Raw genomic sequence first — 17,385 nt, forward strand, 5'->3', positions numbered from 1 at the left:
TTTTATTCAGGGGAAACAGGGCTTTCATTTAATATCAAATATTTAGCTATGAAACATAATTTAATATGAAAAAAATGGGAGAAAATAAGAAATTTTTATTTTTATAGGTCTACATGACATTTTAACTGTCAATGTCATAATACTGTTTGCTTTTACTGCAATAAAATACACATATCTGTATTCAGCAAAGTCTCACGTGTAAAACAGTACCCCCTATGTACAGGTTTTATGGTGTTTTGGGAAGTTACAGGGTCAAATATAGCACGTTACATTTGAAATTGAAATTCGCCAGATTGGTTATGTTTCCTTTGAGACTGTATAGTAGCCCAGGAAATACATTTACACCCATAATGGCATACCATTTGCAATAGTAGACAAACCAAGGTATTGTAAATGGGGTATGTCCAGTCTTTTTTAGTAGCCATTTGGTCACAAACACTGGCCAAAGTTAGCGTTAGTATTTGTTTGTGTGTGAAAAATGCAAAAAACGCCAATTTTGGCCAGTGTTTGTGACTAAGTGGCTACTAAAAAAGACTGGACATACCCTATTTGCAATACCTTGGGTTGCCTACTATTGCAAATGTTATGCCATCATAGCGGTAATTTTCATTCTTGGGCTACCATAGGGTCACAAAGGCAATGTAAGCAATCTGGCGAATTCTAATGTGAAAAAAATGAAACACAAGCCTTATTAAGGTGGGTTTGCGGTGCAGGTGCATATACTACATCCCCATAATCAGTGATTGGCATCAGCATTTGCTGAAGAATCTCTTCCTTTACTGTAGGGATTAAGCAGGATTTGTTTCTGTACAGGGCACATAGTTTTGGATAAAGTTTAGATGCAAGTTTTTTTTATGTGGAGGTCAAAAGATAGATTGTGGTCTAACAACATACCCAAGTATTTGAAAGAGTGGCATGTGTTTCATGTGCTATTTGAATTTGTTTTGATGGATAGGTGAGAATTGTGTAATTTAGGTACTGTTCCAAAGATCATTGTGACAGTTTTGTCAGTGTTTAGGAAGAGTTTGTTTTTTGTGATCCACTTTTCTACCTCTGTAAACTAGTCTTGGAGCACAGCCTCAAGCTGCGGTAGATTGGATTTGCTTGCATAGATTACTGTGTCGTCTGCGTACATGTGTACATTTGAGGATTTACAGACATTTGGCAAATCATTTGGCATTTAAATAATGTGAATAGTAGGTGGCAGAGAATGGAACCTTGGGGAACATCACACATGACTGGGAGAGGGAGGGAGTCGTCATAAATGGATACATATTGCGAGTGATTCGATAAATATGATCAAAACCAGGATAGTGGACAATCACCAATACCTGAGTTTTTGAGTTTGTGCAGGACAACGTCGTGGTCCACTGTGTCAAAGGCCTTTGCAAAATCAAGGAAAATAGCTCCAGTAAGGTCTCCTTGTTCCATGCCAGTTTGGATGTCATTGCAAACTTTTAAGAGGGCAGTTGTAGTGGAGTTATTTGGGCGAAAACCCGATTGATCAGTGGTCAGATAGTTAGATCGTTTTTAACAATACTGGGAGCAATGATATTGGGCGATAGTTAGAAACCAAAGTAGTGTCACCACTTTTATGGATAGGCACTACTCTCGCAGTCATCCAAAGTTTAGGTATGTATCCAGACATCAAGGATTCGTTAATTAGGGTTGTGACAGGTTTAGCTTCAACAGCATTGCTGGGATGTGATCAGGTCCAGACTGGTTTTTAATTTTTAAATTATTAAAGGTGTTTCTTAATGACACGAATAGGTACAGGTCTAAAAATTAACTTGTCTATATTGGGTCTTTGCAAATTTAGTGAGGCATGATCCACATTTGTAGTTTCAGGATGTGCGTCATTTATTAGCTTGGCAATCAGGGTAGTGGAGCATTCTACAAAACAATTGTTAAAGGCATCTGCTAAGGGAAGTTGCAGGGTTTGGTTATCCACTTTGACAGTGAAGGGTTGGGAGTTGATTGGGGGAGTTTGTAATTTATTTATGACTCTCCAAAAGTTTCTAGGGTTTGATAGGTTATTGTCCAGATTTTCACAGAAATATTTGGCCTTGGCCAAATTTGTTTGTTTTGTGCATATATTTCGCCATCGTCTATATGCACAGTGATCGTTATTGGAGGTTATTGATGTCATTAAGAAAGGATTCAAGATTACATTTTTTTAAGGACCTGGTGATTTTAACCTTGGGAGAGGATTTAGTAGCCTTTATTATACGCAGTACAATAAACAGTGGTCACCGAAACAGTTAGGGAGAACACTTGCCTCCTGGATTCTATCAGGAGAAGTGGAGAAAATCCAATATTGAATCATTTTTGATGGGGTACAGAAGAGAAGGAGGGAAACGTATAGTTTGATTACAGTAGAGGATTAAAACATTGTCAGCTTTAAACTATTACATTTCTAGGATAGCGATGCTTCGTTTTTCAATTTTTATCTTGTCGTTCAGGGCAAACATAATCTAAGCAAGAGGTCTACCTGTCTTGTTAAAGTGTTATAGAATAGCAGTATACAATACAGTTTCTCAGACATGCAGTAAGTAATTATAGCGCGATTAGCAAGAAGACTGCCTGTCACGTTAAAGTGTCAAAGAATAGCAGTATACAATACAATTTCTTAGGCATGCTGTAAGTAAATATAGCGCGATTAACAAGAGGACTGCCTGTCGGGTTAGAGTGTCAAAGAATAGCAGTATGCAATACGATTTTTTAGACATGCAGTAAGTAAATATAGCGCGATTCAAGCTGGAGTCACTCCAAAAAACTACTACCATTCAGATTACAGCAGAACACAACCATTGTGACGTTGCAGACCTTCGCACATTGTAGGCGGGTATGTCCTGCGTATGGGCTAAGTGAACTGTAACACGACAAATGTTTAAACTAGTAGGTGTTGGACCTGGAGACAATAGTGATATACCTCTATGCACAAATCCCTGTCTGTGTAGTGTAATGCTCATATGTTGAACAAGTAACATGGTCCCCGATGTACATATATGCATCCCGTTTATAATTCAATTGCATGTGAGCGTGTGCCCTCGAGTGTGTGGGATGAAATGTGTCTTGACATGCACCTAATTACCTACATAGCGAGGAATAAGACAAGTTTGATAGAAATCATAATGTCCATAAGCGTGTACAATAGTTCAGTAGTGTCCACAAGTCCGCTGTTAAAGTATGTTATGTTAGCGCCCAAAGTATGCATGGCTAGTTGTGCGGTAGTGTCCCATACCAGCGTTTACATGCGGTCCCCATCCGGTTCTCCATTACCCGATGCCGATTCTGTGCAGGCGGTGTGTGTCCGTTTCTGGGCTGTTGTGGTTCGCTGCAAGGCATGTGTCAGAGAGGGTGTCCCCCCAGCCCCAGGCTGAAGTGCAGGCCTGCATCTTCTTGCCACAAACTCGGTTGCCTCTGGGGTCCGGGTTTACTCCACTTGTGGGAGAGACGGAAGAGTGGGTCGTCGTCTGTCGCTTACTTCTCTTTTTCTTCCGCCATTGTGGATGATGCTCGTGGGCTCTATGCCCCATGGCCTGCCGCCCGGGTGGGTAGGGTTGCGCATGGATGGGTAAGTAAGATGGTTTTGCACCCGGGGGTAGTCCCCTCATTCCCCAGCACTCACGGTTCCGTTCGCCGTACATCAGTGGTGGAGGCGTTTTGGGTCGGGCTGCCTGTTGTCTCCCCCCTGGTGAGTCCCAGGAGTGGGACCGGATCGCCTCTGGGCGCTTCAGGAGTGCAGTCGATAGCTGCTTCACCCTCAACACGTGGATGAATGTGTCGTCCGCCATTTTAGTTGGTCTCTTTAAGGGCCTGCTGGTTAGTATGCCCGTGTCATGCTTGAGCAGTCTGCTTAGCTGTGTGCTTTTGGAGCAAAGTGCGGACCGGGATAACCCCCACCGGTCCGGGGGGGGGGGGGGCGGAATAAAGAGGAGTGCTTGAAAGGGTCGATACCTGGCATTACCATCCAGGAGAGCGGCCGTCTCTCCCTGGCTCCGGCACAGGTAGGCCCCATAAACGGAATTCGGGTTTCCGGGCGATTTGCTACTCGTTTGTTGCTTCATTCGACGCCCCATGGAAATCCTGATTCGGTGGGTGCACTCAGGCTCCAGAACGTGTCCGTTAACGGGGTTTATATCCCCGATTTCGTCGGTTTTTGTAGGAGCTGCTTTACAGCACGTCTGGTCGGCTCGGCGGTTAGGCTCCGCCCCCCATGATTTTTTTTTTTAATAGCAGCCATCCAGTAAATAGTTAGAAAAAGTCAATATGAGTCCCATATTAATATAAGGGAGGTTTACCACCTCCCTTATGCCTCCAATCGATATGCTTCGGGTGGGGGCATGTCTACCAAATAGTGAGCATACACTGCCTGCTGTAAAAAAAATAGCTCTCCGCTAGCAACCACCACAGTGTTAGTATAATAAAGGTTTTTCCTATTATATGGGTTTTTTCCTGCCATGTCAGCTCATTCTGTGTGATGCCCTTCATGTGCTAATATGGATTACTTTTATTTACCCTTCTTTTTTTTTACAATCCATCTTTGTTTTGAGCCTTTTTCAGAGCTAAAACAAATTAACATTTAAAAAGAAAGACAACTTTTGAAATATTTAGTATTATTTTAATAGTTTTAAGTATTATTTTTTAACAAGTATTACACTTATTTGTCTCCTCACTAATAAAAGGTTGAGAGAGGTAGGCAGGATTGCATAGTTTGAAAGGGCTGGCTTGGGGCTTAGAGACCCATAACCACCCAGGAGTGGTAAAGTGGTATGCCTACCCCCATTTATTATATTAATAGCATCCAACTCTGCCCATGGGTAGGGGATTGTGGTCTTCCTGGTTATTGTTAAATTAAAAGCCCCCACATCCCATACATGTTTGGGAGCTAGTGGTGCTTTAGTTGCCTCCTCCTTCCAGTTATTATAGTAGAGCCCCTACCCTCCTGGCTGCCCGCAGGAGGAAACACTATGTCATCCCCATGTGCTTTTATTAACTACAGGTGGGGCTGAGTTTTATTTTAGTTATAGCCACCAATCTCTGGTGACTCTGGTTCACCACAGGTGGAATTATAGTGGCCATTTTTTAATTTGAAGCCTCCACTCAATATCCATCAATAGGGACATGGATATTTGATTAGCAATAGCTGCACATTTGATATTTTTTCATGACAGTGAGCAGGCAGTGCCTGTATATGTCATGATCATCATCGTGCCATACACAATATTGTGTATTTGGGCCTGGCTGAGATTGAACCTGGGTCTCCTGCTTCCCAGTCAGTATCCTTACCTTGGACTCCACGCATCTTTGTTTGTTTCAAGTTGTTCCTGGTATCCTGTTCTCTAAGTCTGTACACCTGGACCCTGCACACCTGTTCCTGATTCCCAGATAAGTGTTTGATATTTTCCCTATTTAAACCCCGCCTTGGTTGTTACACATGGTCAGATAGTTTTGTTCCTGTTTGGTATTCCTGCTGTTCATCTGACTCCTGGTTTTTGATCCTCTGCTCGTCTTCCGTTTATGCCTGTTTGCCGCCTGTCCTGACTATTGATTCCACCCCTGACTACTCTTTTGGATATTCCTTGCCTGTACCTCGTTCCTGGAAGCACTGGTTATTATAAGCCCCAGTGCACTGTTTCACAGCCTTGGGGATTTCTACCTTGAGTGGCTTGTGTAAAATTGCAAAGGGTGCTCTAACTCTGCGTGTCGGACTCCACTCTCAAGGTAAGATAATTACAATATAGTTGACACATGGGTGAGAGCATAAGGGAAGTGTTAAACCTCCTTTATGCCAGTAAGGGTTCATATTGACACCCATATGCTCTTTTATTTCTTTTGTACTGGCTATTTCTGTAAGTCTCCTAATGTAGCACCAAGATAACTCCAGTTCTGCCCTTACAAATATGATCCACAGTCTGTGATAAGAAACACTATCATTTAGTGGTCCATTTTAACTGGCTTCCACATTTATTAAAATTACTTTTCTGTGATTTTTGTTTAAAGTTATCCAGGTAAGTAGCATGCAGTAGTATGTAATAGTAATTAGTATGTGTACATTCTTATACTTTCTACCTTACCTTCCCTTTTTTCTTTGATTCTGAACCTCTTCCTTTGCTCTTCGAACAACTTCATCAATTTCTGAGTCCAGGGATGGAGTTGGCTGTACAGGTCCTGAATGTGTGGGACGTGTGTTGACTCGAGACAGACTGCGTCTCAGAGATTCATTCATTGCTTCACTCTCCACCAAACGGGTCCTGTGGATAAAGTAATGTTACCTTAAAAAGCTCCTATTAAAAAATAAAATAAAAAAACTCATATTGTGCTTTTTTTTTTTTTTTTTTTTATAATGCTGCATCCAAGACAAAGTTAAAATTAGCTGATCATGATGCTATGATTAAAGTCAACTGGAGTTTACACCAGGACAGAGAGCTCAATCTTCCAAGAATCAAAGCGGTAGGCATAAAGATAAACAGGCAGAGAAATGCAAAAGTGTTTGAGCTGTCAATATGTGCAAGGCAGATCTTGGTTAAGGGTGCACATAGGATAGGAGAATATTAAAAAAAAGACTGATAATCACACTGTGGGTAGATAGCGCTGTATAGATAAGACTGTAGCACTGTATTAAAGGTACATTATGGTGCCAGAAATACGAAGCTGTATTCCTGGTAATATCACTCCCCCTGCCTCCCCGCTCCCTCGCGCGCCCCTCTCCCAGGTAAATATAGGTTAAGAACCTTTTATTTACTTACCTGATCCCAGAGCCAAGAGACATCGAAGCTCCTCCAACCTGCGGCAAGCGGACTCTAATGCAATGCGCACGGCATTAGACCTCCCCATAGGAAAGCATTGAATAAATGCTTTCCTATGCGGAAAAATCTGAAGCTGGAGGACGTCCAGCATCAGATACGGACCAAAGGTCCATTTTAATTCAGGGAGCACTCTAGTGGCTGTCTAGTAGACAGCCACTAGAGGCTTACTTAGTGCTGCAATGTAAACATTGCATCTTCTATGGAACTGCGATGTTTAACATTGCAGCACTAAGGGCAATAGGGACAGTGCACTCAAACCACTTAAATGAGCTGAAGTGATCTGGGTGTCAGTGTCCCTTTAAGAGGAAGGGGGGATCAAAATTGATGATTGTTGAAAAGATTTTCTGAAATTGAATGGGAAGTTTTTGATTTTGACCAAATTTAAATTAATGGAATGCTTTTGGAGGAAATACCTATCTAAAGAGAGTTTTCTATGTAAGATATATTAGAGCGCAAAGGTTAGCCAGCATGAAATAAAGTTCAGTTATGTAGTATGAGGCTTAATATGTATGTAAGTTTTTGGCAAATTAATTAAATTAATCCAAGCTGAAATAACATGCACTTTTTCACAGTAAAAATTTTATAAAATAAACAAAGTGCAGGAAAATACCTTAATCACGTTGTTGTTTTGCAAATCTATGTACAAACAATGAACACATTACCTTAACCCCTTAAGGACCAAACTTCTGGAATAAAAGGAAATCATGACATGTCACACATGTCATGTGTCCTTAAGGGGTTAAAGGAACACTATGATGTTAGGAATACAAAACTGTATTCCCAATGCTATAGTGTCCATCTGGTACCGCCCTCCCTCACTGGAATATTTTTTGAAGAGGCAGGACCTTCAAGTTGATAAACTGTTTTAATTAGAATATTTTTAAGACTGCTATTAGGTAAACCATTAACAATAATATAGATATTTGTTATTGTTACTGCACGGCATTGCATTTTTTTACAGTTGCTAAAAGAAATGAGTTGAAATGAGCAATGAGTTTGGACTGTACTGAGTGAATACAATTAAAAATACATAATGAGCATAAATTAGCTAAATACAATTATTTAAGTAGTTCTTTAAATAACCTATTAAACTAAAATCAGCTCTGATATAGCAGTTTTACTAATCTGTTAACGGGTTATTATTTTACACATGAAATCTTCATCTGGTTGCAAATATTAAAGATTATAACTATCAACCAAAAGCTGGAGATACATCAAGAGCAGGCCATATACATGTGTGGTGGTCATGTTATGAAATAAGCAAGCCATGGGAACGAGTGTTAAACCAAATTAAAGATTTATTGGATGTAAATCTAGTTTTTCTGTAGAAAGTATAGTACTACACTTAGACTGGCCACAAATGACAATACAAGACAAATACTTAATCACACTTATTTTTAGTTGCTACAAAGTTAGCAACAGAGAAACTATGGAAACTACAGTCCCTCCATGGCAAAATATACAAACTCAAGTATAATGTTTTATAAAGGGGGTCATAATCTAAACTAAAAAGGAACAGGTATAACTTAAAGGGACACTATAGTCACCAGAATAACTGTTGTAGTGATTATAATCATTCCCTTTTTGCAGTAAACTGTCTTTTCAGAGAAAAAGCAGTGTTTAAAATTGCATTATAGGGATATCTCCAATAACCACTCCTCAGATGGATACTTGAGGTCCTTCCTGTAGCAGTGATGCAAACTGGGCAACACTGCCATTCGGTGTCTCCATCTTCTGCATGGAGACACTGAACTTTCCTCATAGAGATGCATTGACTGTCCAGGGCTGTGTTTGGCTTGTGCTGGCTCTGCCCCTGATCTGCCTCCATGACAGTCTCAGCCACCCCAATGCAGACTGAAATAAAAGTAAGATTTTACAATATTTAGGGGGGGTGAGTGTGGGGGCTACTGGTAAAGCAATAAGCCACATTCAAACCTACTAAATTACCATTCCTTCATGAATCATTAACCTTTCAGATTCAGCATAGACCATCACGCAACAACTCTCCAGCCGACAGAGGAAGTCCTAAAACAGTGGCTCTTAAACCAGTTCCCAAGGTATACTAACAGTCGAGTATATAGAGCAGGGGTAGTCAACCTTCTACCTACCGCCCACTAATGCATCTTTCTTGATGGAAAAATTTCCTTACCGCCCACCAGTTTTCACGTAAGTGCAGAATATTTTTTAGAAAGGAGGATGTTTTAAAAAAAAATAAAAATGTGCGTACATTTAGCTTTTTATTTCCCCTTTATGCATGTTTATAATGTTTTTAACTTTATAAAGTTTAATGAGAAAACAAAGTAAATTAAAATTACCTTTACAAATAAAAGAATTAAGGTTAAAAAGTAGACAAAATGAAATAAAGGTGCTACAATCACCTAAGTGAGTCACTCAATCACAAACAAATGAATAATAAACAATACATAAATGGTGAGAGCACACTACACAAAATAAAAGACTTAAACTGTTATTTCAATTTCATTGCATCCTGGAATATTTGAATACCAAAGGACTACAGAGGGGAAGCAGCCTGGTGTGAGGAGACCACGTGCTACATAATTTATGCCTAAAGTTTGAGCCAGCTTATATGAAGTGGCTCAAAAACATGTGAGTGGAAACTTTCACAAGTTCTATTTTAATTTGATCTAAATGGTACTGCCCTATGTGTGTTCTCTCTTGTTTTTATATTTTATATACAGGAGTCCATTAAGAACCAAAGGAGTGAAAGGCAGTATGTTTTATTATTAAGGGCAAAGTCTTTTATTTTGTGTAGTGTGCTCTCACCATTTATGTATTGTGGCGGAACCAGCCTCGCTACTGGGCATTGGAGAAGACTGATTGCCAGCCTCCTGCCCTGTGACTATGGCCCCATGTTGAAATGCTTGATTTCCCCCTGCAAAGACCCGAAAGCCAGGTCATTCAGTACTTTCCCTATGTGAGCAGTGTTACCGGAGATAACTATGCCATGGAGCCCATTCGTATAACGAAAGACTATGTGAAAGACTTTGGCTCCATGACAATTGAACTGTATGTATGTGATCTGAGCGCCATTCAGTAATAATGTGCACTCAGATCTAAGCTATCTGGGGATATGTTGAATGTACCTGTTTTATGCAATAGCTGCACAGTTATATATTTATGTATTTTATTGTATTTTGCTACCATGTGGCTAATGGAGTTTTGCCTCTGTCCTTGGAGATAATTGGATTACTTCCCAATTATCTCCAGGATAGAAGACTCTGTGGAACTGGTTTTGGGCAGAAAAGCCATGCTTCATTTGGTCACAAAGGACGTTGATCTAACTTTTGACCCACTGGACCGATTTGTATGATTTTGACGTATGTTGGCATTTGGAGTATGCTGATTCTGAAAAAGTTTTATGTGAATGTGATGCATACTTTTAGAATTATGAATATTGTGTACAACTGTGTATTTTCCTGCCTGTAATAATTATATTAACCCATTGTGTAAGGTAATTGTATCACATGCAGAGGGGAGGATTTTGTGTGGGAGTGTCTGAGTGTATTGTACATGTTTATTGGTTGTTTCACAAAACTCTGTGGGTGGTACTAACGTGTAAGAATGTGTATATAAGAACAATAAACCCACAGCTCAGGCAGTTCTACTTCACCCTCAATTTGGAGTGCCGTCTCTTATTGGGGGAATCTGCTACAAGGGGTTGCTATGCTCTGCATACTCTCTTGCTATATTCACCACTAAACTCTTCTAAGAGCTTGTTCCTGGTTTGCCCTCTGAAGGAGTCTACGGTGGTTATGGTGTCAGCTGGAAACCCTCAGGAAGCGCTAGGAGCATCCTTCAACAGAGGTACCCAGCCAGGTCTCCTCTTTCGTTATTCAGAGATTTCTCTGTTTGCTCATGATATGATTTCTCATCCGTGCATCAGCTCCCCTCCTCTCCCTCCTTAATACGACCCCCCCTCCCTCTTTTTTCCTTTTTTTTTTACCTTCCTTATAGCAATGCCCAGCAGGAAGGCTGAGCTAGGTAGCTCACTTATTATTATTATTATTATTATTATTATTATTATTATCATCCAACAACAATTCTCTCCTTTTCCTTTTTAGATATTTTTTTATTTTCCTTCTTTCTCCTTTTTTACAAGTACTCTGCTCCTTCTTTCTCCTATTCTACAAGTACTCTGCTCCTTCTTTCTCCTTTTTTCCAAGTATTCTGCTCCTTTTTTCTCCTATTATGCAAGTACTCTGCTCCTTTCTCCTATTATGCAAGTACTCTGCTCCTTCTTTCTCCTATTCTACAAGTACTCTGCTCCTTCTTTCTCCTTTTTTCCAAGTATTCTGCTCCTTTTTTCTCCTATTATGCAAGTACTCTGCTCCTTTCTCCTATTATGCAAGTACTCTGCTCCTTCTTTCTCATATTCTACAAGTACTCTGCTCCTTTTTCCTTTTACAAGTACTCTGCTCCTTCTTTCTCCTATTCTACAAGTACTCTGCTCCTTCTTTCTCCTATTCTACAAGTACTCTGCTCTTTCTTTCTCCTATTTTCCAAGTACTCCCTGCTATGGTGTATTCCCCTACCTACTCCAACTCCTCCCCTTCCTCTACCCGCGTGTTACACTCATTCACGAGCGAACACGTTCATACGTGCGTACAGGCGCGCGATATGGGTGCACATGTGCGTTCAGGCACACACTCGCATCTGCAACCTCACACTTCCTGCTTACCAGTGAAGGCATGATAGATGAATAGAGCAATCATCTCTCTGAATGGAGGGAGGATTCTGGTACCGCCCACCTGGAATCCTAAAACGCCCACTGGTTGGCGGTAGGGACCAGGTTGATGACCCGTGATATAGAGTATATAAACAGCTCAAAGTTCTTATCCTGTGGAGATACTGGCAAAACCTGAACCATTGGTGTGCCCTGGGCACGTACTATTATTTTCATTATCATTTATACACTGATCAACCATAACACTGAAACCATCTGCCTAATTTCGTGTAGGTCCCACTCGTGCTGCCAAAACAGCTCTGATGTATCAAGGCATGGACTCCACAATACTGTGGCACAAGACTCTGTGCTGTGGCATCTGGCACCAAGACATTAGCAGCAGATCCTTTAAATCCTGCACTCTGACAAGTCTGCAACTATGCAGCCCCACATGCAGCAAACTGTGTGTTCTGACACCTTTCTATCCTGGCCAGCTTTATGTTTTTCAGCAGTTTGAGCTACAGTAGCTCTTCTGTGTGATTGAACCTGATAGGCTAGCCCTTGCTTCCCACGTGCATTAACGAGCCTTGGGTATCCAAGACCGTGACGCCAGTTAAAAGTTTGTCCTTTTTTTTGCACCACTTTTGGTATGCACCACTTTTGGTACTAACCACTGCATACAGGGAATACCTCACAAGACTTGCCATTTTGGAGATGGTCTGACCCAGTTATCTAGCCAACACTATTTGGTCATTGTCAAAGTCACTCAGATCTTTTTGGTTTCCTATTTTTTCTGATTCCAACACATGAAATTCAAGAACTGACTGTTCACTTGTTGCCTAACATATCCCACCCCTGGGCTGATGTCATTGTAATAATATAATCAAAGTTATTCACTTAATCTGTCAGTGGTTTTAATGTTGTGGCTCATCAATGTATAGCGCAAACAGATTCCATAGGCTTTAAAATTATAAAATGGGGATATTTGACAAGTAATTTACATACAAAATATAACAGCGACAAGAGGTGAAGAAGGCCCAGCTCAAAACGGGCTTACAATCTATCAGGAATAGGTAAAGACACACAAGAAAAATTACAGCATGTCAGATGGGTTTGATAGATATGATGCCTGTGTTGAACTAAGCTAGTAAAAGCGGTGCATGGAAGAAAATAGATGTGAGGGAACTGATGAGGGCAGTGAAATGAATGAAACATCACCAGTGAAAATGGTAAGCTTAAAGAGGCGTGTTTTCGTTAAGGCTAGGGGAGGGTCTGATGGCATGGGGTAGCCAATTCCAAAGGGTCTGATGTTTAGATTGCACTTTTGATACACAGATACCCTAATTCTAATTTATTTTAAAAAAACAGAATAATATTGGGGAACATTTAGGCAATGATACAACGTGCACTGAAAATACCATAGATAGTACAAGGAAAAGCATGTTTTCTACAAAAACGAGCAATGCCCAATATATCAATTGTCCACTTATTTCATAAAAATGCAAGACCGCCATACATTCACACATGCACATTTAATCATGTCACTGTTTACACACCTTGCTCATTTCCTTCCCATTCAATTTTATCTCTTTTCTGAATCACATGATCTTATTAAGCACACTAAATGAAGGTATACTATGTTTATACGTATTCTGACATAGCCAATTTGCAGTAAGTCAATACCTCAGCTCTTCTATTTCATGGATATAGTTCTGTATCAGAGCTTGGATTTCTTCATTACTATCACCTGTGATGCAAAGGGAGAAGATAAGACAAAAAAAAATGCTAACATCTGTGGATTTGATTGAAAAAAAAAAATATGTGTAATAAAAGTAGTTAAGCCAAAGAAGTCAGAGCAGAATGAAAGATCTAATGGCCCAGTGGGAGGGCAAAAAATCAGGAGATATATATAACATTTTTCATTATATATAAAATAATAAATACAATAACATTGCAGTATTAAGACATATTCACAATATTTATTATAAATATAAAAAATAAGGAAATGTAATCAATGTAATAGAAGTCACATATATAAAGTCAAATTTTACTCACCAGCCCTCTGCAACAGACGTGCAGCCTCTTGACCAGCCATGCGTGTTACACGAGCATTGATGGCTCTGATAGCTTCCTGAAGAGCAGTAACACGAAGTCGCAGAGATGAATTTTCACTGCGCAGCATAGAAAGTTCCTCACACATGTCACTCAGTGCATCGGAGCCAGCGACACGGTGTCCCTGAGGAAACAATATTACAAAGTCACAAAATGTAATGGTTTAGAATAATACATTGGCTGTGTTCATATTTCAAACACACACAAAGGTTACAGGTAATTTACAAACCCCCACTTCTATCAAGGTTTAGCTTAAGTGTGTCTCGATATATGTTATTATTAGCTAATCTAGAGAAGTTGTTTTTAAATTCAGCAGCTTTCTCAAAAAGGGTCAGGGTGTATTTTTTTGCACTATTCAGACAGTTATAGATCATAATATTCAGGGTACTAACAGTTTGTACACTTCTTTTTTCTGTTATTCATTTTGTTTGAAAATTTTGAAATGTTGTATATTAGCTGAATTAGAAATTTCTTCAAATTCTATTTTTCTTGGCATCAAAAGTAGAAACAAACATGTGAGAGTTTAAACTGGAGTCTAATTACCTTTCCTTATGTTCCAGAGCTAGTTTGCACCCAGTGGAGAAACCTGTAGACTGCTATGTTGCATATATTGTTTGTGCCCAATAACGAGATTGAGGATGTAAACATCTTGACCGTAGCAGATGCATTTGTACTTTTAACTATCCATTCTGTTTAACATTCTGTAGTGTTTATAGCAGATAGAATGTCTCTTCTATTTATGAACAGCCTAGCTAAGTGTAGTATTTATGACGTTCTCTGGGCACAGATTCTGGTAGAGGAGTTTTTCCATGGGGGACTCCATTTTGTACTTGCACCCATATTGCACCATATCATGCTCTTTTACATTTAACATGTCTTAATTAACAAAACTTACAGATTTATATTCCTGTAGTTCCAAACGTAGTCGTGCTAGCTCTGCTCTTAGTGCTTGTACTTGCTGACCACTCTCTTCTTGATTAGCTGTTACACGGTTCTTAATGTTCCGTGCACGGTTAGCATATTTCAGAGTGTTTAATGTTTCCATAAAATCACGATCAGATGGAGAAACACAGGCAATCATGATAGTCTGGCTATAGAGGGGTGAATAACAGCAGAAGTAAGATATGGAAAGTAAAAAAAAAAAAGGGAGGGAGAAGTCAAGATTGAAGAGTACAAGAAAATTGACACATACAAAGTGTACAAAGTAAATGTTTGCTCAGGGACAAAACAGGGATCTTTTATAGACTTTATAAATATTATATGTTTGATAATAAAATGTTTATTAATGTCAAAAAGTGCCGGTGATTCTGTATGTTGTTATGAATGCAGAAAAACTGCAGTTAGGAAGAAGCATAGGTTGTAGAAGCACCACCATACCTGTTACCACCCAGCGAGTCCTGCAGCAGACGGGTCAGTTTGGAATCTCTGTACGGAACATGGAGAATCTTCTTACTCTGGTCTCCCAGTGCGCTGATCACATTCCCCAGTGCCAGCTGCAGGGAGACACAGCCGCACTGCACCCTCTGCCACTGCACTGTACACCCTAAGCTAACAGTGCATATATTGCAGACACACCACACACATTTAACTACAAGTTTGAAAAAAAAATCTGTAATTTACTGTTAATAGCATAATTAATAATACGCTGCAGGGTCGTTACCTACTTATGGTAAGGAGTGATTGCCACCTCCATTTTGAATGATTCAAATAGAACCAACCAAAATACAGATAGTGATTGCACTATGGCCTCTATCTAAAATTGTTGGATATGCTCTTCGACCATTTAAATGAGACCCATATTTAGCATTTTCTTTAGCCATACACACATGAAAAATTATTCTATATTTTCATATTCTTATTAATATTCATTAATTGTACTTGCATTAATCCAAGCCACCACACAGCAATTCAGCTCTACAAACACTAGTCTTGGGATATCAATCTTTTATTGGAGTCATTTTATAGTTCATTCATTTTCCCATAGTGCATGATTCATTTTTAAAGGAAAATCCAACATGAAGACTGTCATATGTGACACTGAATCAATTTACCCATGAAAATATTTTAAAGGAAACCTATCACTAAAATACATTATTTCTAACAAGCCTTAAATACCCAGTTAATCAATACAGATGAAGTATAAATATATGTGTGTATATATATATATGAGGCTATATAGAGAACAAGTGAACGATACCAACGTATGTAAGGTCCTCAAAATCAGTTAGAACACAATCTACAGAACCTCTCCCCTCTTTCTAGCCAACCTATTCAAACCCTCTCCCCTCAAAATTAACATAAATGTGTTGTACAATAGCTGGGCTTCTCTTTTGTATGCATATGGTGAACAGTTTATTTCATGGAAATTCATTCAAACTGTTCCAGACTTTGGATTCAAAAGTAAATACATATCTAATTACAAATCCATAATTTACTTCTAGTTAAGATCTATGTTCAACACAGATATACAGTCAGGTCCATAAATATTGGGACATCGACACACTTGAAAACGAGAGAAATCTCAATGTCTCTTTCATGGTAAAATATTTTATAAATAAATACATTCTAATCTTTTTGGCTCTATACACCAACACAATGGATTTGAAATGAAATGAACAAGATGTGCTTTAACTGCAGAATTTCAGCTTTAATTTGAGGGTATTTAAAATCCAAATCAGGTGAACGGTGTAGGAATTACAACGGTTTGTATATGTGCCTCCCACTTTTCAAGGGACCAAAAGTAATGGGACAATTGGCTTCCTTAGCTGTTCCATGGGCAGGTATGTGTTATTCCCTCATTATCCCATTTACAAGGATCAGATAAAAGGTCCAGAGTTTAATTTCATTTGCATTTGGAATCTGTTTCTGTCAACTCTCAATATGAGATCCAAAGAGCTGTCACTATCAGTGAAGCAAGCCATCATTAGGCTGAAAAAACAAAACAAACCCATCAGAGAGATAGCAAAAACATTAGGTGTGGCCAACTCAACTGTTTGGAACATCCTTAAAAAGAAAGAATGCACCGGTGAGCTCAGCAACACCAAAAGACCCGGAAGACCACGGAAAACAACTGTGGTGGATGACCGAATAATTCTTTCCCTGGTGAAGAAAACACCCTTTACAACAGTTGGCCAGATCAAGAACACTCTCCAGGAGGTAGGTGTATGTGTGTCAAAGTCAACAATGAAGAGAAGACTTCACCAGAGTGAATACAGAGGGTTCACCACAAGATGTAAACCATTGGTGAGACTCAAAAACAGGAAGGAGTTTGCCAAACAACATCTAAAAAAGCCTTCACAGTTCTGGAACAACATCCTATGGACAGATGAGACCAAGATCAACTTGTACCAGATTGATGGGAAGAGAAGAGTATGGAGAAGGAAAGGAACTGCTCATGATCCAAAGCATACCACCTCATCAGTGAAGCATGGTGGTGGTAGTGTCATGGCGTGGGCATGTATGGCTGCCAATGGAACTGGTTCTCTTGTATTTATTAATGATGTGACTGCTGACAAAAGCAGCAGGATGAATTCTGAAGTGTTTCGGGCAATATTATCTGCTCATATTCAGCCAAATGCTTCAGAACTCATTGGACGGTGCTTCACGGTGCAGGGAAAATGCCCCAAGAACAAGCAGGAGCTGAAGACAGTTGCAGTAGAGGCCTGGCAGAGCATTACCAGGGATGAAACCCAGCATATGGTGATGTCTATGCATTCCAGACTTCAGGCTGTAATTGACTGCAAAGGATTTGCAACCGAAGTAATAAAAAGTGAAAGT

The 17,385-nt window shown here is 39.7% G+C and overlaps 1 protein-coding gene across 10 annotated transcripts in view; it reads right to left on the reverse strand.

Annotated features, from left to right (window-relative positions):
- KIF21B (kinesin family member 21B) overlaps nucleotides 1–17,385 on the reverse strand; it is a 118,875-nt gene that overhangs the window by 47,706 nt on the left and 53,784 nt on the right. For 8 of the 10 annotated variants that reach the window (XM_063453211.1, XM_063453209.1, XM_063453210.1 and 5 more), the window contains exons 7-11: nucleotides 14,986–15,101; nucleotides 14,504–14,699; nucleotides 13,552–13,732; nucleotides 13,180–13,243; nucleotides 6,081–6,257 (exon numbers count right to left, since the gene is read on the reverse strand). In XM_063453211.1, the coding sequence (XP_063309281.1) occupies nucleotides 6,081–6,257; nucleotides 13,180–13,243; nucleotides 13,552–13,732; nucleotides 14,504–14,699; nucleotides 14,986–15,101 (734 nt within the window). Of the gene's footprint in view, nucleotides 1–6,080; nucleotides 6,258–13,179; nucleotides 13,244–13,551; nucleotides 13,733–14,503; nucleotides 14,950–14,985; nucleotides 15,432–17,385 lie in introns of those variants that run through there. The other 2 variants (XM_063453207.1, XM_063453208.1) reach the window with 2 other exon arrangements.

The sequence above is a fragment of the Pelobates fuscus genome, chromosome 1 (assembly GCF_036172605.1).
Source record: "Pelobates fuscus isolate aPelFus1 chromosome 1, aPelFus1.pri, whole genome shotgun sequence".
Lineage (NCBI taxonomy): Eukaryota > Metazoa > Chordata > Amphibia > Anura > Pelobatidae > Pelobates > Pelobates fuscus.